Source organism: Mus pahari, chromosome 15 (genome assembly GCF_900095145.1).
Source record: "Mus pahari chromosome 15, PAHARI_EIJ_v1.1, whole genome shotgun sequence".
Taxonomy (NCBI): Eukaryota; Metazoa; Chordata; class Mammalia; order Rodentia; family Muridae; genus Mus; species Mus pahari.
The window spans coordinates 17,541,084-17,564,838 of record NC_034604.1 but is presented as its reverse complement, the minus strand read 5'-3'; the positions used below and the strand labels follow the sequence as shown (position 1 = coordinate 17,564,838).

General features: G+C 39.0%; 1 protein-coding gene across 2 annotated transcripts in view; it reads left to right on the top strand.

Annotated features, from left to right (window-relative positions):
- Ccdc178 (coiled-coil domain containing 178) overlaps nt 1–23,755 on the top strand; it is a 358,443-nt gene that overhangs the window by 323,594 nt on the left and 11,094 nt on the right. For both annotated transcript variants that reach the window (XM_021214517.1, XM_021214519.1), the window contains one exon: nt 2,515–2,649. In XM_021214517.1, coding sequence (XP_021070176.1) covers nt 2,515–2,649 — 135 coding nt within the window. The remainder of the gene's footprint in view (nt 1–2,514; nt 2,650–23,755) is intronic.

Below are 23,755 nucleotides of genomic sequence, written 5' to 3'. Positions count from 1 at the left end.
ATAGCAGCCTCTTGTGAGGCTATGCCAGTGCCTGGCAAACACAGAAGTGGATGCTCACAGTCAGCTATTGGATGGAACACAGGGCTCCCAATGGAGGAGCTAGAGAAAGTACCCAAGATGCTGAAGATGAACTAACCAGTACCCCCTGAGCTTGTATCTCTAGCTACATATGTAGCAGAAGATGGCCTAGTCGGCCATCATTGGGAAGAGAGGCCCCTTGGTCTTGCAAACTTTATATGCCCCAATACAGGGAAACACCAGGGCCAAGAAGTGGGAGTGGGTGCGTAGGGGAGCAGGGTTCGATGGGGGTATAGGGGACTTTCAGGATAGCATTTGAAATGTAAATGAAGAAAATACCTAATAAAAAAATTGTTGAAAAAAGATAAAAATTGGAAAAAAGTTTAAGAAAAAAGAAAAGAAAAGAAAAGAAAGAATTCTTGCCTGGCCGTGGTGATGCTTCCCTTTAATCATAGCACTCAGGAGGCAGAGGCAGGCAGATCTTGAACTCAAGGCCAGCCAAGTCTACAGAGTAAATTCCTGAAAAAGAATATAATAACCACAACCTTTGTCATCACTCGTCTTGTTACTGAATTTCAGTCAATTCACCTGGTGGCTTCTGTATTCTTGTCCAGTTTCGGTAATTTGTAAATTAGATACAGTGTCTTATGCACATTATTATCAGTAAAAATTGACAAGTTGTTAAAGTCAAGATACAGGGTCACAGCTAATTTTGACATATTACTACACAACTCCAAGACCCACATCCTCCTCCTGTCCTTGGCACAGCTGAGATAATATTAATGTGACTATTCCTGTACTTGTGTGCATATCAAAGGAAAACTATATTTTCCAAATGCAGTAATGAGCATATCGACATACAGTTCACCACCTGCCATTAAATATCAGACTTGGCTTATGTTACAGACAAGCAATTTAAAAAAAAATTCACTTAACCTCTGTTCCACAGTAATTGTAATCTTTAATTCGCTGACTTTACTTTAGAAATCTAAATTATCCAAAATTTCCCTAAATTTAATCTGGATTATGTAATTCACCATCAACAAAGCAGAGATGTGTTTTTAAGGGTTATTTTATTATTATTATTATTAAATTGGTGCAGAGTACTAGCTTCATTTTTTGGTATGTGAATTGAGCCTAAATGTGTGTGATGTGTGTGTGTGTGGGGGGGGGGGTAACAAAGCCTGTGAGGTTATTGAGAATAAAGACTCACATACAAACAACATCAGGCATTTAAAATCACTTTCTCAAAAAAAAAAAAAATTAGTGGACTATACACACAAAGATCTCTGAAACTCACAATTTCTTGAATGTTTTATGGATGGTTCCACCGGTGTGCCTTTGACCCCTGACAGCCTTACCTTAACCTGCGCTATTGAAGGTGTGAAGAGACATTTATAGGAATATTCCCACGTTGTTATAGATTTGTTTCTTTCCACTTTGCACTTTGCAACACGCTCTAAGTGTTTATTCATGCTACCACTCCGTAAATGAGTTATCAGTGGCAGAATACGCTATGTGACTCTTTGGGTCCTTTGTAAATGTAGTTTATTGCTAATTTTGATACATTTATCGCAATTCAATATAGACTTACCATAGTGATCCTTACAGAATGCTAACTGTCTGAAGGAATGAGTTGCTTTTCTATGCAAAACTGCCACTTTTCTCCTTTTCTTCTCTGATGACTTTTATATTAAACTCCCCTATTGACAGGAGATTCATTCAGATTTTCTCTCTCTCTCTCTCTCTCTCTCTCTCTCTCTCTCTCTCTCTCTCTCTCTCTCTCTCTCCCATCTCTCCAAGTCCACAGTTAAATGTACCACTTCTAAACATTGGATCTTTTGTGCTTTAATGTTGACGTGTTTCCATGTCACATGATCAGAGGGAGGCAGATTAACCCGAAGTCCTAGCTGAAATCCTCTCCCTGTTTTTTCCCCTCTCCTCCGCAGTTGATGGCTAACTTAATTCTCCCTGGTTTTCGTCATGCTCTGATGCACACATCTGCAGCCACAGTAAGCTTTAAGAGTAAGAAAAAGATGCAATGGTGTCCATCAAAGTCTTCAGGTTGCATTTTTTAAACTTTGGCTTGACCCGATGTGCCATTCAAAAAGCGTCAAGAGATTTTTTTTTTTTTTTTAAACAGAAAGGTTCAATATGTCCTGAGGCTATCGGTTTTGAGTTAAACTGGGTGAAGTAGAAATATTTTACTCATCAGCTTTGCAGTCACAGAGTTTGCTTCAGCCAGAACAAAACTGCTGAGGCATTTAGAGAAAATTAACCCCCCATCCTGGCGGCCAGATGTGACTGGTCTCCGACGAATGCACATGAGCAGGCTGAAAAATCAAGAGACTGTGAAATTCCTGTCAGGTCCGTACAGTGCGGAACGGGCCATTGGCTGCTTTCTATATTTCCCTCCATCATTCTTCTTGAACGGTGCCATTAATTTCTTCTCCTCCCCCTGACTTGCGTGTTTTTTCCTCTCCCTGTCGCCTTTAGCTCTGTCAGCTGCAAAGAAAGCTGGACCAGAAATGGCAAGAGTACTTCCGACTGGTGATCCTTTTTAACAACACCAAGCTGGCCAAGTTCCAGGGAGACTCCCAGAGCAGCATTCAGAAAATATTAGCTGTGCAGGTAGGTGACTGAAGGGAAAGAGGCAAGATTATTCTGATCTAGATTGAAAAGCAAATGATGGGCTGTGTGATGAAGCATTGAAACCATATCCCATCAGAGTTTTATAAATTTTTAACCTCTTTGATAGACTGGGATTGCATGAAGGATGAATTCAGTAAGTGAGAACACACACCACGCACCATGCATACTCTGGGGGAACAGGAAGATTGGACTGACTTATCTCAAACCTCAGGGAGGATTTTGATACATGCGTTCTATAAAAATATGTTTATTTTCCAGCCTCTAAGCTTTGTGAATGCCATTCTGCGCTCTCTCTCTCTCTCTCTCTCTCTCTCTCTCTCTCTCTCTCTCTCTCTCTCTCTCTGTGTGTGTGTGTGTGTGTGTGTGTGTGTGTGTGTAGGGGTGTTTACATTCAACATAGTGTGTCATTCAATCATTCTCTATGACTGAATCTCTCATTGAAATACAACCTGCTTGGGCCAGACTGGGTGACCAGTGGTCCCCAGGTACCCTCTTCACCCTCCTCCCCAAGGACAAGAGTTTAGGCATATGCCCTTGTGCTGCACCAGAATTTTTTTTTCTTTTTTACTTGAATGCTGGGAATCCAAATTCAGGCTCCCATGGCTGCACACCATGTGCTTTTCCATCTCCATTCTGGTTTCAGAAACGTTGTCAGTGACTTCCTGAAGACACTTTGCTATCGAGTGCCGTATTGAAAATGTGCTCTTGTTTGTCCTGTCTCCCCATCATCTTTTATCTTGGGTTTGATTCCTCCTCCTGCATATATATGGCAGTGACTCTATTGGAAAAATAAGACAGTTGGTGCTTCCGGATGCAGGTGACATTTTTAACACCTGTGCTTCCAGATGCAGGTGACATTTTGCTACCTGTGTTAGAATCTGGAAAAGCATTTGATGATTCAGTGGTCTTTAAGAGTCTGCCATGATTGAGAAACCACTGTTGACCAAGTGAAGACTCTTGGTGAAATTTTACCTAAAGGTGCTCCAAGCTAACGTTTTACCATTTAAAGTGTTGTAAATTATATTAAACGCAACCGCTTGAAAGGAAAGCACATGGTATTTGTTTTACAAATAATAATAATAATAAAATAAATAAAGCCAAATTAACTTGTCCCATTAAACAGAAAGTACCAATGTGGTCATCGGGAAGTGGTGTGACGAGGGGTGAGTACTAAACGCCAACTACATGTGTTTTCCCAACCTTTTAATCAAAAACAAACAAAAAAACAAAACTAAAAAACAATGATTTTCAAATAATTTCCATAACTACTAGGCAATTTCAAATTCCATTTTTATTAGTATGTCTGCTCTTAACATTTCCAAGAGAGTATTGTGTGTGAACACTTTCCATATTGGTTCTGTTGAGAATGGGTTATGAAAACAATTGAAATAAAATGGAAGGGACTAAAGCTTTAAAAATGATGCCTGGTACACCAAAGCTTGATGGCCATGAATGCCCAGAGGACTAGTGTACTGGTTTAAAATTCTGAAACATCTCAGGATTTTTGTTACAAACAAAGCCATCGGTTACCATACAACAGATTAAGATATAGGTAGAAAAATAAATAAATAAATAAATAAAGATTTCAATAAATCAACACAAATGTGGACGGCTCCTCATTGTGCTTATATTTTCAGTTTACGATAGTTTCTAGGTGTCCCAATGACTTAGGCTTAGAAAAATCCTGAATTTCTCCCTAAATATTTCTGTTCTTATAAGTAGTACAAATTATAAAATTTCACTGTGAATTTGGATGTGCCTACAAATACTGAAAATAGTTGAATAGGATATATTTGAACATGTGCAAGGTAAGTGCTTAACCCATAACCTTCGATCTTTGTTCTTGTTTTGTATTGGAAACCAACCTCGTGTTCTTAGAAGACATGATTTCCAGTTGTCTATGTTAGTGGCTCTAAGGAATCCGAAAGTGAAGGGGTGGGACACAGCAGAGAGCTTGACTTAGACTTAGTGTATTTCAGGAGGGGAAGGCAGTGGCTACATTTTTTTCCCCACTGTACAATAGATGTCTTCAGTTTAGAATGTTTAATCATTAACCTTCATTGAAAATGAAATCGCAACCACTAAAATCATGCCACAAAACAAGGAAAGCAAACAAGCCTCCCGTGAGGACAAACTGTAGAGCGTGGTACCCATGCCTCTCCAGGACCTACTTCCGGCCAGTCTTCCCAGCCCGCACCCTCCATAGCTGCTGCTCTGGTCTGTTTCTACTCTTGACAGAGCTTGCTGTTTTTAGTTCTCACTCCCTCTCCAGCTTACAACCTTCCTTCTGCAATGCCTTTCTTCACTTGCCTGTTAAAAAACACCAGGGCCAAGAAGGAGGAGTGGGTGGGTAGGTGAGGGGGCGTCCAAAAGATCAGATGAGAGGCCATCTGTAGGTCACTGAGCATCCTGTGCTTGCTTGACAGTTCGTGTCCACTACTGTCTCCTCTACTCTTCACCCAAAGCTTTTACAATGGTCCCTAGCAGTATGTCTGCAATTAAATAGGACGCTCCAGAGAGAAAAGCCCAAGATCAGGAAGAAGAAAGAAGCAGTAGCCAGGACTTCTAACAGACTGGAAGGAATCTCCTGCAGCCTAGTGATCATGAACTTGAAAACCTCGGAGGGGATAGCAAACATGAGTGAGCAGCAGTGGATGACCCAGCAGAAACAGCCAGGCCTCCACTGAATCTGGGCTGAATCTGCATGAGTCAGAGGGAGCACCCAGAACCAGCCAGGATGCCAGGAGTTCTTTGCCATGCCTCTCTCAAGGGAGTGAAAATCCGTGAAGGCATGAGACCAACAATTGCAAAGCGAGTTATGCAAGCGAGCCCATCGCTGTCCATTGAGTTCTATTTATACTCTCTGCAAACATCACGTGTCCTCCATTGGATCTTGCCTCAGCAAAATACCACGTGAGTCTGCATCACAAGACCCAACCAGAAACTTCATCCCTGAAGCTCACAGGCCAGCCAACTGAGTAACTTTGGAGACTTCCATGTCAGAAAGAGACCCTGTCTTAGACAAAAAGGTGGGTGGCACCTAAAGAATGACACTCAGTGTTGCCTGCTGGCCTCCACATGCGCCACACACACACACACACACACACACACACACACACACTCCTACTCAATATCAGTATCACTTCTGAAATTATACTGTTGAATTGTTTATTCTCTTACATTAAAAACCCACTTGTTCATCTTGAGCTTTGAATAAAATTTTTTTCTCATTTGTAAAAGAGAGAGAGAGAGAGAGAGAGAGAGAGAGAGAGAGAGAGAGAGAGAGAGAGAGAGAGAGAGAGAGAGGAAAAACAAACACAAAAATCACCTGACTCAGTGTTACTGAAAATTCTTCCACGTTCAACCCCTACCTGCTGCTGCCAGGTCACAAGCCTTCATTACCATAGTCATCAGCTCTAGCCTCACAGCGCTATAGGACTCACATCTTCATTGCCGACTCTTCGCGCTTGACACTGCGCCCTCCTTTCTAGAAGTTTCTGATATCCCCCAGGGCTTTACTGTATCAGCAACAAGAACACCATTCTCCCTCAGCTATTTTAGGGGTATAATATTACGCTGATACTACCGAATGTCTACCTTGTTTTCATTTACTATGCCCATCTAACAAACCATGGTGGGGTCGCCTAATACATTCGCAGAGAAGTCTCCGGTAGTCGGGGATTAAGTCTGATCCAACAGGGGTAAACACTGCCTAACAGCCATACCCTGGTTTTCCGTGTTCAGATGGCTTGATCTCAGGATTCATTTCTGTATTGAATTGGGGAAATCTAAATATTTTATATCTCTAAATGATTGTTAAGCCGGGCATGGTGTTGCTCGCCTTTAATCCCGGAAGGCAGAAGCAGGCGAATTTCTGAGTTCGAGGCCAGCCTGGTCTACGAAGTGAGTTCCAGGACAGCCGGGGCTATACAGAGAAACCCTGTCTCGAAAAAAAACAAAAAATAAAAATAAAAAAATAAAAAAAAAAAAATTGTTAAAATAATTCCATAAGATATTAGAGAACTACTGGATGAAAAAATCATCTGCTAAGCCTTTTGAAGATTTAGTTGTATGCAAGTAGTAATACGTAAAGGCAATTCAAAGCACACGTTCGACAGAAAAGGGAACCTTAAGTGAATCCTTGGAGCACTTTTTTCAGAGCTACAAAAAGGCAGTGGCTGCAGCTCTGCACTTGGCAGAGAACGGAGAGAATCAAAGTAACCAGAAAGGTCAATGATAACCAGAATGAAGATTTAGTATATTTGACTTTGTAGCCTTGTGTATAAAACAAAAATGTTTAAATTTTGATTAACTGTATTGATTGGTCATGATTTTTGATAGGACCTGAAGTGAACTTCTACAAAACAAAACCAAGTCCCAGGTCTAGCAACTATATAAGGCACCATGTCATTGATAATATAGGTACATTTTTCATAGTCTTGGCCTCGTTTGTAAATCAATACAAAGTTCCTTTATTTCTTTTTTTCTCCTGTGATTCTTGCTCTTTCTTGTTTTTAATGTACGTGATCCTGTAGTGTATAATACTTCTCTCCCATCTTATGGAGCAAATATCCTGAGCACTCAATGAACAGAAGTGGCCACCACATGCAAATGTGACCTTGGACTGCACTGAGTACATAGTACATTTCTCTTAGGTTTGATATATGAGCAGTATTTTATTCAATATAGAAAACGTGGTTTAGGAGTCATACCAACACTGTTAAGAGAAATGGTAATAAGAGGGACCAGGGAAAGGGAGAGGAGAGGACATATGAATTGGACAGAGAGACAGAGACAAAAAGGGGGGAAAGGAGAAAGACAGAGAGACAGAGGACAGAAACAGATAACGGGGGGGGGGGAAGGGGGAGGGAGAAGGGGAAGGGGAGGGAGAGAGAGAGAGATCCAGGAATCAGTCTTCTCCAGGGATGAGCTCACTGGGTAGATAATCAGCCCTAAGCACATATACAAACTAGCAATACTAATGGACTCTGTAGCTTTCATAAGTATGTTTGTGTACGTGCGAATGTGCATGTGTGCGTGTGCGTGTGTGTGTGTGTGAGCGTGAGCGTGTGTGTGTGTGTGTGTGTGTGTGTGTGTGTGTGTGTGTGTGTGTATAAAACAATGATTATAGAAAGGTCAGGAACTTGAGAAGAAATTATGTAAATATGGTATTCATGCATGAAATTCTCAAAGGAAGTGTAATAATTTTAAAGTTTCAGTCTAAGAAGAAATGAGAAAGACTGAGACAGAAATACTCAAATCCATATGTTTCTTACAAATTAAAGACATATGTTAGGACATATAAGTAATAAGCCTGATGCAGATGAAAATATCTTCAATACATGTGAAATAACACATGGTTGAAATCCAAATAAAAATAAATTAATCCACAATCAAAATAAGAGCTATTTGTAACTCCTAAGATTTTTTATTTAACATATTTTGAGAATTTCATACATGAACACTCTATTTATATTCCCCTCCTTTCCCTCTCGTCTCAAACTCTTCTCTCATATTCATGCCATCTTCTTCTTTAGTAATTATTATTACCAAAAAAAAAAAAGCACTGTGACTTTGGTGGTGAGCCTAGGCTGAGCCCTCTCTCTATCCCAGAGGGATCAAGGATACCGTGAGAACATGGCCCATAGAATCAAGTAAGCAAAGCTCATGGTGCCTCATGGAGACTGAAGTGACAATCACAGAACCTGTGAGGTTTAGAGCTAGGTCCTCTGCATATATATTATGATTGTGTAGCTTGGTGTTCTTGTGAGACCCCTAACAATGGGAGAGTTGATGTCTCTGACTTCTTGCCTATTCTTAGAGGCCTTTTCCTTCTACTGGGTTGCCTAGTACAGCGTTGATTAAAGTTTTTGTCTAATTGTATTGAAATTTGTTATGCTGTTTTTGGTTGAGATCCCTGGGAGTCCCACTCTTTTCTGAAGTAGATCTGTGGGAGAGGTAGGATAGGGAGGTGGGGAGGTTGGAGAAACTGCAGTTGAGAATGTAATGTATGAGAGAAGAATAAGATATAGATTATAGATAGATAGATAGATAGATAGATAGATAGATAGATAGATAGATAGATAGATAGATAGATAGATAGAAATATGATACACACACACACATCCTGGAAAGTTTTCAATGATTAAGTTACTATTACTATTAATAAAGAACACTACCGTTCCTTCTTTAAAAACCAAAAATAATATCATGTATCAAAATGCAAGAATTCAACGTTAGAAAATATATCCATCTGATTTAATCGAACGGAGGGATTGTTTTTATTCAATATGTACTAAGCAGTGACTGTTAAGAACAAAAATGTTCTCTAATAATATGAAACAAAATAACATATAAGAAAACTCCCTTAGTCTCATATGTTTTATAAAATAACAATTGAGACAGAGATGCTGGGTAAGAAAAGGTCAAAGCTATCATTATTGTCACTGTGCTGTTTCTCCTACTAAGAGAACGAGTAAGCATTAGAGTATTTGAAGATTTATGTTATCTTTATTTTATGTGTTTGAGTGTTTTGCTTTGGTGTATATAAGTGAACATCTGGTGCCTGTGGAGGTCAGGAAATGGTATCAGATTCATCAAAACTGTTGTATTGGAGGGTTGTGAGCTATCCTATGGGTGCTGGGAACTGAACCCCTGGGTATTCTGAAAGAGCTTCGAGTGCTCTTAACTGTTGAGCCATCTGTTCACCAGGAAGCATTAAAACTAATAAGACGTGTGGGCCCTGAAGGGGATAGGAACTCCACAGGAAGACCAACAGAGTCAACTAACCTGGACCCTTGAGGCTCTCAGAATCTGAACCACCAAGCAAAGAACATACCCGGGCTGGACCTAGGCCTCTCTGCACATATGTAGCAGATGTACAACTTTGTCTTCATGTGGGTTCTGAACAACTGGAATAGGGTGCTGTCCCAAAAGCTGTTGCCTGTGCATGGGATAAGTTCTTCTAGCTGAGCTGCTTTGTCTGCCTCAGTGGGAGAGGAAGCACTTAGCCTCTCAGAAACTTGAAGTGCCAGGGGGACCGACTCACAGGAGAAGGGAAGGACAGAATGGAGAAAGGATTGTGGAAGTGGATGACCAGGATGGGGCAGTGAGTAGAATGTAAATTGAATTTCAACCTGAAATACAGAGCTCCTGAGAATAAGCAAAGAAAATGACAACTTTCTTGACAGGAGTAGAGTAACTGTCTGGGAAAACCTCTGGGCACATCTGTGAAGGGATTTCTAGATTAGGTTAATCAAGGTGAGAGTGCCCACCCTAATGGTGGGCTGAGCTGCTGCATGGGCTGGATGCCTGAGCTGGGTAAAACCTGAACTGAGCCGCGGAGCTCACTGCTCTGCTTCCTGGCTGCCCACACACGTGGCCAGCTGCCTCACAGTCTGGCCACGACGCCTGTATCCCCTTGGAATGTAAAGTTCTCTCATTAAAATTTATGTTAATTTTTTTTCAAATATAAGCATTATTGTAAATCTTCTTTCCTGTGTAGAACTGAAAATTCCGGCAATTGCTCTGAATAACCCAGTTTGAGATTTTGCCTAGGTGAGCGATGAGGCTGTGGATTGGATGCTAGGTTAGTATCATCAGGACCGAGGCTGGTGAGATGGTTCAGTCAGTGAAGTGCATGCTGTGCTAGCATGTGGACCAAAGGTTAGCCCCCCGACCAATAAGGGAGGACTCATGGCATCAGGCTACACGTGTAGTTCCAGAGTTAGAAAAACAGAGGCAGACCGTAGAGACCTCCCGGCCCATGAGAGATTTTGTGTTTAAAAGGTGGGGGGAGTGGGCAGGCAAGGAATGCAAAGGACTGAAGAACAATGCCCAAGGCAATCTTCTGAAGGCCTTTGCACATGCGCACACACCTGCATAACATCACACCAGGTATGTCTCCCAAGGTTACTGTACTTCATGAAATGAGGCATCTAATTAGCCATGTACACAGTAAGCAGCCTGCTACTATAACTCAAATCTTTCTCATGTGTGTGTGTGTGTGTGTTTGTGTGTGTGTATGTGTGTGTGTTCTATTAATACTATTAAAAGGTAATTCTGAATATGTAACTAATTCTTATCAAAAAAATATATATATATTCCAAAGAGATGAGAACCCAGTTGTACTCTACAATCAATGCTTTCACATCCACAAGCTTACAAAGCAACCGCTGGTGCTATAACATAGTCTAGTCGTAGATGGCTTGTCTAGCATATGTGAGGGCCTGGGTTCCACCCTCAGTGTTGTGAATTAATTAACTAATTAATTAATTAATAAAAATCTAGCAACTCCAAATTTTACACGGCACTTTAGACTCCTGGGAATTCAGGAAACTCCATCTAAGTGCACAGCACTGCTGGTCATATAATGTAATGAAAGAAACGCTTGGCTGCCTTCAATTCCTTTGGCTCCTGCTGCTGCTTTTAGAGAATGCATAAGCATAGAAACAGGAAGAATTAAACAAATGTTCTTACTTTAAACAGTAAAATTATTGAGTCACACTTTGGCCAAATATCTTCCTTTAGCTGTAAAATCAGCATTCTGTTCTCATCACAAACTGATTATTGCTAACAAACAAATGTCTGTTGCCGAAAAATCATTTCAGATTCAGAAAATGGTGTCTGAAAGGGATGTTAGCTCATTTCTTCATACTCCTACCTTTAGGACTTACTATCTCATTATCCTTCCCTGGTAAAATTATGCCTCTGGAATTTTATTTTGATTGATATTAGGGGAGTGAATTGCCATAACATACCAAAGCGCTGGATTTACTCCCTACTAACTCAATGCAAGTATGATATGCACAATACATATTGTGGTCCTTGATTTTCAGCCATCTGCAACTAAGCTGAGGAATATCAATTCACTCCAATGCATTTCTTAGGGTCTTCTCTGTGAAAGGCACTTGGTACTCTGAGGTCCATAAGAACAAGGGACAATATCTGTCCTGAAAGAGCTTGCAACCTCACAAAAGCAGCAGGCGCATCCTGCTGTGTGAGTGAAGCTGGAGGTAAGAAGAGTTCAAGTTGAGAAAAGATAAGATTTCCTGAAAGGAATAATTCCTAAACTATATCGTGAATATTGAAGGTAGCAACTCCATGAAAATATTAGAAAATAATTAATTACAAGGTTAAGAGTAATCAGATGAGGGTGATAAACGTTATGGTTAGCTAGAAAGCAGGAAGAGAAGTACTTAGGTCTGAATTCAGAAGGATATCTTTGTCAAAAGTGAGAAGGGGTAGCTGAATATAAAACAGAGAAAAGCATGGGATGAGGGGAAGTGGAAACACTTCAAACGCAAGCGTCCTGGAGGGCTAGGGCCTCACAGTTGAAACTTACCACTTTTTAAAAGATTTGTTTGTTTACTTTATGTATGTGAGTAACTGTTGCTCCTTCAGACAATCGAGAAGAGGTCTTCAGATCCCATTTCAGGTGGTTGTAAGCCATCATGTGGTTGCTGGGAATTAAACTCAGGACCTCTGGAATAGCAGTTGGTGCTCTTAACTACTGAGTCAACTCTCCAGCCCCTGCTATATTGTTTTTAAGAAAGTGTTATGTAGTCCCTATAATGTGTCACTGTTCTCAGTACATCATGCATTTTAATTAATATAATTCTCAAAGAATTCCATAACATTCTGTTATTGCAACCCTATTTTTTGGAAAAGGAAATCAAATCACATACAGGTGAAGCATGTTGTCCAGAATCAGTATCTAGTAGGTTAGGCAGACACTAAATTCAGGTATTTTTGGTCATTGAAGACATGTTTATACCTACACTGTCCTGGCAATTTTCTTTGTGTTACTGAGATTTCATTGTGTCAGATGAAAACAGTGAGAAATAAGAGATTAAGTCATCAATGAGAGCACATTGACAGCTGTTTAAGTTTGGCATTCTGGGAGAATACTGTATTTATTCCATATTCAGTAATCATTCATGACCTTTCATTTCTCAGACCAAGTAGTAAAATAATAACATTTGCTTCTTAGATAACACTCTTTGTAGTAGTAATTGCAGCTCAAGTCATCATATACTAAGGTGAGCATATGTAAATCAGTAAAATGTATAAAACTTGATGTGGTCATTGAGTTAAAATATTAATTGCTGATCACATTAATTCAGAAAGCCCTCCCCTCCAAAAGACACATACATAAAACTCACTTTCATTTATATTATAATCAACTTCTGAAAGTCAAAGATAAAGGGAACCATCATAGAAGCAATTCCACAGATACAAAATTACAAACTAATTTTAACACTACATCTGAACCAAATGGGGGCCAGAAGACGTGAGAGTGTCTCCAACAAGCAGATGAACAAGAAGAAGGCAAGAGTCGTCCTTCCAAAACGCTAATGGAAAGCATCCTTCAGAATGATACAAGAAAGGAAAGATGGTTACATTGTTTGTCAACATTCCACATTCGACAACTCTAAGCGATGGACCCTCGAATGACCTGCATGTGACATTTTTCTTTTTATAATTTCCTCAATTCTTGGAAATGCTTCAGTGGGTGATTCTTGACAGCAATTATGTAATCCTAAAGGTACAGAGTTATGTATCTTTCTCCAATTCATATACACATTTTCTGCTATAGTTGTCTAAAAGTTGGGGAAACCCCAATAAGTAATTTTGAAAACAACCAGAAAGATGGGAGGAAAACAAATCTAAACCTCAAGGAAGGAGAGGGATCGCATGTAAGAAACAAAAGAGCATGAAGACACTTTTAGATTTTTAGTTTATTTAAAAGACAAATTTAAATACTAAAGTTAATACCCTGGTTTAGGAGTCATAGCCTCTATCTTCAAATGCAACATAAATGGCAGCTGTACCAGGAAGGATGAAGGAGAAATAGAACTATTCTGATCTACATTTTATAGTTCATACGAAATAATACAGAGTAACCCCAACAGAAACTCAATGAGGTGTACTGTCACGGTACTCAAACTCAAGAGATGCAGCAAAAGTACCAATAGACCAACTATTGAAAAGTATGTGATTTGGCCTACAAGAAAGAAGAAGAGGAAAGAAGAAAGACAGAAATAAATAAACAAACAAAAAAAAAAGAAGTCTAATTTGAAGAAAATAGGAAACTGGTGACCTTAAATCTTATGCAAAATATAGATGGAATTAAAAACTCCACTTGAAAATATATTTCATTATAGTGGATAAAATGTCATTCTGTTTTATGATGCCTATGACATACATGAAAATCTTGGAAGTAAAAGGTTGGGAAAGCATTCTATCAACACCAAGCATAACACAAGTGTATAAAAGTAAACCCTCAAAATTAGAAGTAACACCAGGATTAAAGTCAGTCATTCATATACTGAGAAAGCTTAAAGCACACGTAAAAGGACCTCATTTACCGTGGATGCCTCTCTGTAATAGAATGTGAAGATTCTTTTTAAAAGGATCAAATCATGGAGGCTCTGAAAGACCCCATCAACTAACTTGACCTAACAGATTTGGACAATAGTTCACCCATTCTGGGGTATACATGGAACACTTCCAAGCACAGACCATGTACCAGGTCATAAAACAATTTTTTAAATGCTTTAAGTGATGAGGATAGTAATAGATATGCTTTCGGTTTGCACAATAGAAACATTAAAAATACATACTTAAGGGACTGGTGAGATGGTTTAGTGGGTAAGAGCACTGACTGCTCTTCTGAAAGTCCTGAGTTCAAATTCCAGCAACCACATAGTGGCTGACAAACACCCAAAATGAGATCTGACACCCTCTTCTGGTATATCTGAAGACAGCTACAGTGCACTTATGAATGAATAATTATAAGTCAATCTTTAAAAATAAAAAAAAATACATATTTAGGAAATATTTGGAGGGAAATTCCCCAAATATATGTCACTTCTGCAAATTAACTACAAGAGAAATCATATAATATACCATAATATTTTTAGCAGAATTAAGATTGTCCATGTAAGATTAGCCTCATATGGTGAAACTGGGAATTTATACTGGGGAGTCACTGGTTTTCCCAGAGTGGGAAGGCCTCTGTGAGCAGAGCATAGGGTTTGAGTAGGGAAGAGTACAAAATGAGGTTAGGGGAATCATCAAGGCCATGTCACCAGTAGCTCTCCCTCAAGGAATATCTCTATTGCTTAATTAATACCTAATTTAGCAGCCAGCATAGAGAGCCCAAGAGAGGTCCTGGGAACATCCTGGGTACATAAGTAAATTAAGTTCTTGATTGCCAATGTACCCCAGCCTTCTTTATCCTTTATATGCTGACTCTGATGTTAAATTTTCCCATTCAATTTACTCAGGCTCCTCTTCAGCCCCTAAACAACACATTCTTATTTCTCAATCTCTTTCAGTTCCTTCATAGTGCATTTCTTAGGGTTTAGTTAAACACTTTTGGCATTGGACTTCTGTCTATCATCTCTGTAAATATCAGAATTATTTTATCTGACAATATCTGGATTGATAATATCAGTAATGATGATATATATTCATCTCCCAATGGTAGACAGATGAAACAATGATGTAATTCCAATGTTGATAACTAGAATGAAAATACATCGACTTCACAGACATACCAATATAATATATCAGAGGATTAATAAATAAAGCACCAACCAATGCCAAACTCCATGAATTAAATTCTGTTCCCCTCATCCTGTAAAATAGCTCACTAAGCACAAACATATTCTTTTCTTAAAATAAAATAATACATTTCTTACTGCTTTTATTAGAAAGCTATAAATTGTATATCTTGGGTTTGTATTTAACAGAAAGAAAGTAAACAGCCTTTTAAGTTGTTTAATTCTGTGTTATGTCAGCAGCCTATTATTCAAGTGGAGGAGCCACGTCAGTGGTGTGGGGGAGATGAGTTCCTCAAAGGCAGAACTTTGAGTTTGAAAATTAGTGACTAATGGAGCATATCCAGTAGGTATTTTTCATACAACTTAGCATCATGGTGACATAATGATGCTGCTTTGATGTGAGATTAACCTAGACACACAATTTTTCATTCAGAAGTATCAAGATTCTAGAACAATGAGCAGTGCCATGATAACAAGAGGAAAAGATTAAGATGGAGATTCTAGAGAAAGAAAAATTTGAATAGAAGCATGTGAAACAGCCTTGGTGTATACAAAACCATGTTTATCATGGGATCTTTTATAAAGGAAAAATTAGGACAATGAAGACAATGACTCAGTAAACCTAATAAGGAAACAGAATGTGGCAGAGTTAAGATAAAGAACTCTCCCTCTTGTCTCAAAGTGTAATATTCTGCATAGCTTCTCAATCCGGAGAAATGGAGAGTTTTGTGCAGAACAGAACAGAAAGAATTTTGCTATTGGGTTTTTTAATCTTTTTAAACAGTTATTCATGGAGAAAAGTATCTGTAATGGCAATTGCATAGAAACTAACTTCCTGTGTTAATTCTTAGCATCTCCATAAAATTAAGTAAAGTCCAGGCAAACAAAAACAATAAATCTACCTTACATTTGAATAGCAGGTTTCAGATGCATGAAGACTGGTCCGCTAATAGTAACAGGCCCTTCTGACAAAGGGACCCTGCTACCCCATGATGGGGTAAAAATCGAGGTACAGAGGGTGGACATGCTGGTGCAAAGATTCATGATGAGCAGTTGTCAGATGCACTCTTGAGCTGGGCACACTGTGACCTCTGTGCCTAATCCCTCTTAATTAAAAGCTGGCCTTCGATCTCTTCAAATTGGGCTCCTGTTTGAGTCGTTCTACTTTACATTAACCTTTAAAGAAAAACAAGAAATGTCATGGGTTTCCACAATAAAGTTTTCAGGCTGAGACAGTTATGTCACAAGGAAATATTGAAGAACATTGTGTACACTTTGTTCCTTCGTGAAATGTGGTCCTGCTTCTATACCACCGCCTGCCTCAGGTGTCCACAATTTTGCAGCACATACATCGTTCCTCATCATGTATTTGAAGACAACTTTCTCAAGCCAACCTAGTTTATGGAAAGCCCTCTGTGTTCCTTGTCAGCCCGATGAATGGGAGTGTTTCAGCACAGCTACAGTAAACATGAATGTAAATACATCTATTGGAATGTCATCCATAGTTTCAAAGCAGATTATCGTCCTTAAAGACAGTGGTTTTAAAATTTAGACATTTAATTTAATTATCTTTTCCCAGAAGTATATGGGAAATCAGGAACCTAGTGTGAATAACATTATCCTCCCAGAATGAAAACTTGCAATAGCGGGGCTTTTTTTTTTTTTTTTGCCACAAACTCAATAATTTCAGTTTAATCACTAACTGTGTTTTTGTTTTACAGAACCCGTACGATTTGGAAAAAGAATAAAATTGCTTTTAAAGTACAAAAATAATTATGAACCACTTGAAACGTAATGTCTGTGTTTTATTTCTCATCAGAATTCATTAGTGTGTAACATCAATAATTTAGCCCATCATTTGCCAACACTGACGTGGCTCAGTAGTTCAATCATGTAACCCTGTAAACTCGCTTTCCATTAAAATGAATGTTGCTGACGAAGGACAACTAAAGAGATACTTCATTTATTAACTAAAGAGCTACTTCATTTATCAACATTTTTAAATTAGGAGTTTGGGGCCACAGAAGCTTAGCTGGATGATTGATTTGACGGATCTTTATATTAGACCTAAAGTCTTATTCCAAATCAGACTATCCTGTGCACAAAGATAATCGCATTTCATTTGTACAACACACCATTCTGGACTCTCCGAAGGCAGACATAGCTTACCTGCAGAGAATATGATCACCCACCCCGACAGCCACCTGAGTGCTTCCTGCAGAATTGGAAAGTATATACCACTCTTCGCTGTCTTGGTTTACTTCCATTGGCACATTTCTTACAAAACCAACCACATAACATTCAATAAGTTAATTTCCTAGTATTGTAAGAATGGTGTTGAAGCGCTGAGGAAATACGCTAACCTAGCTCATGATGAGCGCAAGGAGCCCAGATTTTAAAAATTGTGCTTTGGTGCATCTGTGCCTCAAAATCCACAGATGACTCTTCCCAAGGCACCACACCCCAGCATGCCAAACCCACAGATCCTCAAGTTGCATAGACTATGCGCACCCTCCTGTATGCTTAAGTGATATCCAGGTTCCTTGTGATATCTGGTAAAATATGAAATCTACATGCATAGTCTTATGCTGCATTACTTAGAATAATAACCAGGAAAAAAAAGCTTTACATGGACAGTAGAGATGCATTTCTCTTCAAATACTTCTGATTTTATTTAACCAACTTTTTGCAGTAGGTTAAATGCACAAATGCAGACCTCAGAGATGAAAGGTTGTCTTAAACATTCAAATTCCTCATCATTTCCCATTGACCTACATCTTCCTAGGTTCAAATGTCGGTGGATGTCATGTAGTAGTTTTCAAACAGCAAGTTTCATTTTGAAGGGTAGATCCCATGTATTCCTGAAACGCTATGATCATATCAGTTGTGGTTCAGAAAAAGCAAACAAACAAACAAACAAAACAACAAAACACAAATCCAGTGACAAAACATCCACAGCACTGTGAACACAGCATCTCAATTCCTTCCTCGGGTTCAAGTTCTCAACGTGGGAGCCTTTAAATACAGTTTAGAGCAAATACCGGAAGACTGCGACATGATCGGTCCCAGCCTTGTTTGTTCAGGATGTGTGTTTCTTTTTGAAAACTTTTTTTTTTGAAAACTAGGGACATCTCAGCATTTAGCCCTGAGAATTGCCAACTGGCATTTTGCCATGTTCAGGGATCAGAACCTTCTCAGCCAACTGATTTATTCAAAAGTCAAAATCCGGGTCTAGGGTTGAATTATAAAATGCTATCTTCACGGTATCAAAACTGCATTTTTTTTTCCTACGGCTTCTCTCCCTTTTGGATTTTCTATTCTCTCAGAAACATCCTCAGCCTGGATGGTTCTAATAGTTAAAGATGCCACAGTAAATACTTCTTATGCCTTTGTTATCTTCTCCTTTCCTTAAGAAAGTTCATTTGAAAAAAAACAAATCTCTTTTTTTGGTTTGTTTTTGTTTGTTTGTTTGTTGCTTTTTTTTCAATAATAAATCACTCACTACCCGCACCTTGTCATTGTAGCCACAGGCTGTTTTGTGAGGAGCTGGAGAAGGTCACATACAGCTCCACACACAGGGAGTGTCTCCGAGGGGCGCTCCATATCTGTAGCACTTAAACATTGTGATTTCTATTTATTTTAGTTTTCCTGTCATCAGCATCCTAGGAAGAAAGATTTTGTTAGGCAAGTTTGATAAATACACTAACTTCCAGGGGGGATGGATGGGTAGGTCAGTAGCAGTTGCTGGTATTACAGAAGAACCATATAGATGCTGTGCCCAGCACCAGCTCAGAGTCTTGCTCTTCATCTGTAATTACAGTTCTAGGAGATCCAGTGCCCTCTTCTGTCTTCTATGAGCGCCAGGTATTCATGTGGGGTGCATTATGCCTGCAGGCAGCAGCGCACACACACACACACACACACACACACACACACACACACGACATAAATACTTGTGGCATGGCTCACAAGCTTGATATTTTCATATTTTCAGAATCTTGATCCAGACTGTTTCCTAATAAACGTGTTATTCCAGACACCAATACTGTCTTTTTGGATATAGGGAGAAGATAGAGTGAGAAGGTGGATCTTTATTCTGTGGACTTGTTGTGGAATAAAAGACAGGAAAAGGAACCGATGTTGGGTGTAACTAGTAATGCAGCCATTTCAGGAGTTACCATTTTTGGAAGAATTTCCATGTTTATTTCCATAGTTGCTATACCAGTGCCCATACATCCAGCAGTTCAATGGGCTTACTCTTTCCCCACATCCTCACTGGCTATTTTAATTTTTTAAAAAATATTTTTAACATTTGAATATCTTTTATTGGCTGCTTATTTTTAGGTACAAAGTATTTTGATCATGTCTTTTCCATACCATAAAGAGGATTCTTCCCAGATCCTTCAAACCTCCATATCTACCATCTGCTCTCTTGGTAATAATTGTGTCCAGATGAGATGGAACCTTAAGTTACATTTAACTGAAGGTCCATCTGTATCTTGCCTGGGTGATACAGGGCTCTTGGGCGGCACATCACAGAAATGTTTACACACTCCGGTTGCTGCTTCCCTGTTCTCAATAGCTAACATCATGAGCCAGCCTGGATGCCATCAACAAATGAATGACTAAAGAAAATATGTGGTAAATACATGACGGACATCGACTTGGCTGTCAAGAAAAATGAAATGATGTCAATCACAAGAAAATGGATAGAACTGAGACATCATTATGATAGGTTAAAAAAAAAAGGCAGACTCAGAAATGTAAACATCACAACTGTCCTCACATGCAAGAGCTGTATTTAAATTTATATATGTGCGTATATTTATATTCTAGATGTAATATGAGATAAAAATATAATAAGATTATGAGGAAGCAGATGAGGTCTAAAGGGACAAGCAATAAGGCAGTGTGATGAACTATGAATTCATTGAAGTATAAGGGAGAACTCTTTGGGAGGAGTAAAAGGACCAGAACTAGGAGGTTGGTTGGAGGATTCAGTCCAGAGAGGGGGTTATAAGAACAATATATAATTGGTATAGAAGTTCCCATCCCACTAGGGGATAGTGCACCCCTGTGCGGGTGTTACTAAGTTGTATAGTAAAGCAATCTGAGTGAGGCATGGGGAGCCAGCCCATAAGCAGTATTCCTCCATATTGTGTTTTCTACTTCACTTCCCTGCTTCCAGGTTCCTGCTGCAAATTCCTGTCCTGGCTTCTCTAGATGAGGGATTATAAAGCCAAAGTCAAAATAAGTCTGTTCTTCCCAATGTCATAGTATTTAACACAGTAGCAGAAACACACACCCACTTATTAGATCAACGATTTTAATTTTGTTACTAGGAGAATAAAGGAAGCAAACTGCTTTCCCCATAGCATCTCTGAAGTTTGTGGGGGTTTTTGTTGTTGTTGCTGGTTTATTTTTTTTATCTTAGTTTAATGTAATGAGAGATGCTGGACACTTGTAGCATTCATTAAACTAAGTGGCTGTTTGATTGAACTGTATCTTTTGATGTATAACTCAGACTTAAATATTTTATGTTATATTTCATAGTTTAGTATGAAATTTGAAAAAATAGTTCAAACTTCCAAATAATCCACCAAAATGCATTTCAGATTTCCAGAGTCAGAGATAAACATCTGCCACATCAGAAATCACTGGGTAGGCAACATCAGAAGTTTTAAAATTCTACACATCTGGCATTATTAAACAGCAACACTTATGAACATTTCTCAATCACTGTCATTTAAAAATAGTTGTAAGTTGTGAAAACAACTAAAATTCCTTATATAAATTTGTAAAATTATCAACTTAAAAAGTTTTTAAAATTTAAATAAAAATGTTAAAAAAAATACTGTGAGAATATACTTAACTCATTTCTCGGGCATCAGAATGATAAAAATACATATGAAAAATAGGCAATAATAAAGTCAAATAAAGATCATTTAAATACCTGTTAGGAATAGAATGAAGGTCAGACCATCAATAAAAGAAACAGCCAAAAGAGTAATAGTTTATTAGCATAAAGAGTAAGTAATAGTTTATTAGCATAAAGAGTAAGAGACAACTCTTACTGAACCTTTGGATAATGCAAGTGTGCCAACACATATTGACTGAAGACATCATGGGACACCAAGAGGATGTGAATAGAAGCCAGGAACAAATTCAAATGAAATGAATTACTAGGTCTGAGAAATAAGAACTTCACCAAGTGACAGAGAGATTATTGATCTCCAAGAATCCTGAAAACACTAACCTATGGCAAACATTTGAAGAGAAGGAGAGAGAAAAAGTTAAAACTGGAAACTTTTGTGAAGTTTTTTTTTTAAAAAAAAAAAAAGGTGTTGTAGATATAAACTTTGTTTTGCTTCTGATCTTAGATGAAAAACAAAACATTATTCATGGATTTTAAAAAGAGGCAGTGTCAGTATATTGCAATAAATTCAATGCCACAGAAAAGAGGTAAGTTCAGAGAATGTCCAGAAAAAGATCATGTGCCGAGACCCAGGCCTTACACATAATTGGGATTAGAGCATTAACTAACCACTCCCAGGAGAGCAGTTGCCTGTAGGTCCACAGTAGGTCCCAGGAGCTAAATCATGAGGTGACTAGTCAGGAACAGTGAGTGAGAGAGAAAAGGGGAGAACAAGGAAGAAGAAGAAAGAAAGGGAGGAAAGAGGGAGAAGGTGAGATTCGAGGAGATGATAGAGCATGAAACAGAAATAGCTGAAACCTATATAAAGAAAAGGACTATGCTTAACCTGCAGAACATACACTTAAAACACAACACCAACACCAGGATGCTTTGAACAAACATGGTCCCAATAGGCATCTATATTTAAATGGGTAGTCACCAGGAGTGGAACTATCTGAGCAGGATCAAAAGGTGTGACCCTCGTCTGTCTCACCCAACCTGAAATACATGTACATGAGAACACACTCACAGGAATGCATATCCTACACACACACACACACACACACATTAAGATAGTAAACTATGTGTGTGGTACTTGCAACTTGTGACTTCCACAGTGAAGTCTGGCCAGATCACCAGGAGACAACAAAACCCCGCCAAGTGATAAACATTTTCAAACATATTCAGCTGTAACAAGTCTCTTTCATTTGTGTTGACTAATTGTTTGGTATTATCTAAACAAACTCAGAGCAATGGTGAGCTAAACAATAGCACCATTACATTTTGTATTTGGGAGCAAAGAAACTTCCTGGCATCGGCAATTTGGTCAGCTTGGCACAACCTCCAGAAGACTGCGTGTGAAGACTGTTGCACTAGTCAGAAATGAAACCTTGCAGACAGATAGCAACTGAAACTGCTCTACTGACATAGGGGTCCTTCAGTGCAGGCCTGAGGGTGAGCTCTCATTACAGACAGCAGACAACCTTTGTGTTCAATATCTGTCATTATCGGCTTCCTCTTTCCCCTTTTAAACCAATCCTGCCACATGGAGCCACTAGGGAGTATGACCATGTACCATGCCATCAAGCATCCAGTTTGCTGGGCAGTACAATCCAGGCACTGTCTACAACCTTCCACATAAAACTCTCCACAAAACTCCCTAGTTTCCTCCAGAAAAAAAAAAAAACAGACTCCATCCCTTAGAGACTGGCACAGTTGGTGGCTTGATGTTGTTGTTTTGAGTCCTCTGGAGCCTCATGGCACACGAGCAGTGCAAAAAATATTACAAACAGAACTACTGAGAAGTGCAACACATTAATATAGCCATATCATATTTAATGAAGAATGAAGGCAGAGGAAACTATTGTAAGAAAGAAAAGAAGAAAATACGTAGAAAATATGTAGACCTAGGTCTACAATATGGCCACGAATAACCAACAAATTGTTTAATAATATAATTTTATGGTTTGTAAAATCTATAATTGTGTAGGACGTGTAAACACTGAGAGAAAACAACAGTGACAACTCGTCCCTGCAGCCCAGAACACCTCCAACTTACAATAAACAATAAGGGGGAAACACTTGTGAAAACTTACAGCATTGTCTAGGCTCCCTGGGGATAGTGCTGCTCATGTGACTGTGAGATTTTGACCTTCGATAAGGGCATTAGTTTCAGCAAAGGCAAGTGACCCCTGTTGTGACAATTAGCGTGAGATACAAATCAATCATGCATTCCCTCGTGATGGAACCCACACTCTGTCTCTCATGTCCATGGAGTCTGAGCTCCACCTATAGATGCTCCACCTATAATTCAGCCTGATGGCTCTATTTCCTTGCTCACAGTTGTCAGTAGTCATTTTCCTTAATGCACATCTTAGAAAACCCTAGGTAATACACACCCACTTTACAGTTCTCCTTGTACAAAGCTCAAGTCTAAGTGGATCAAAGACCTCCACATAAAACCACAGACACTGAAATTGATAGAGGAGAAAGTGGGGAAAAACCTTGAAGATATGGGCACAGGGAAAAAATTCCTCAACAGAACACCAATGGCTTGTGCTGTAAAATCAAGAATTGACAAATGGGACCTCATAAAACTGCA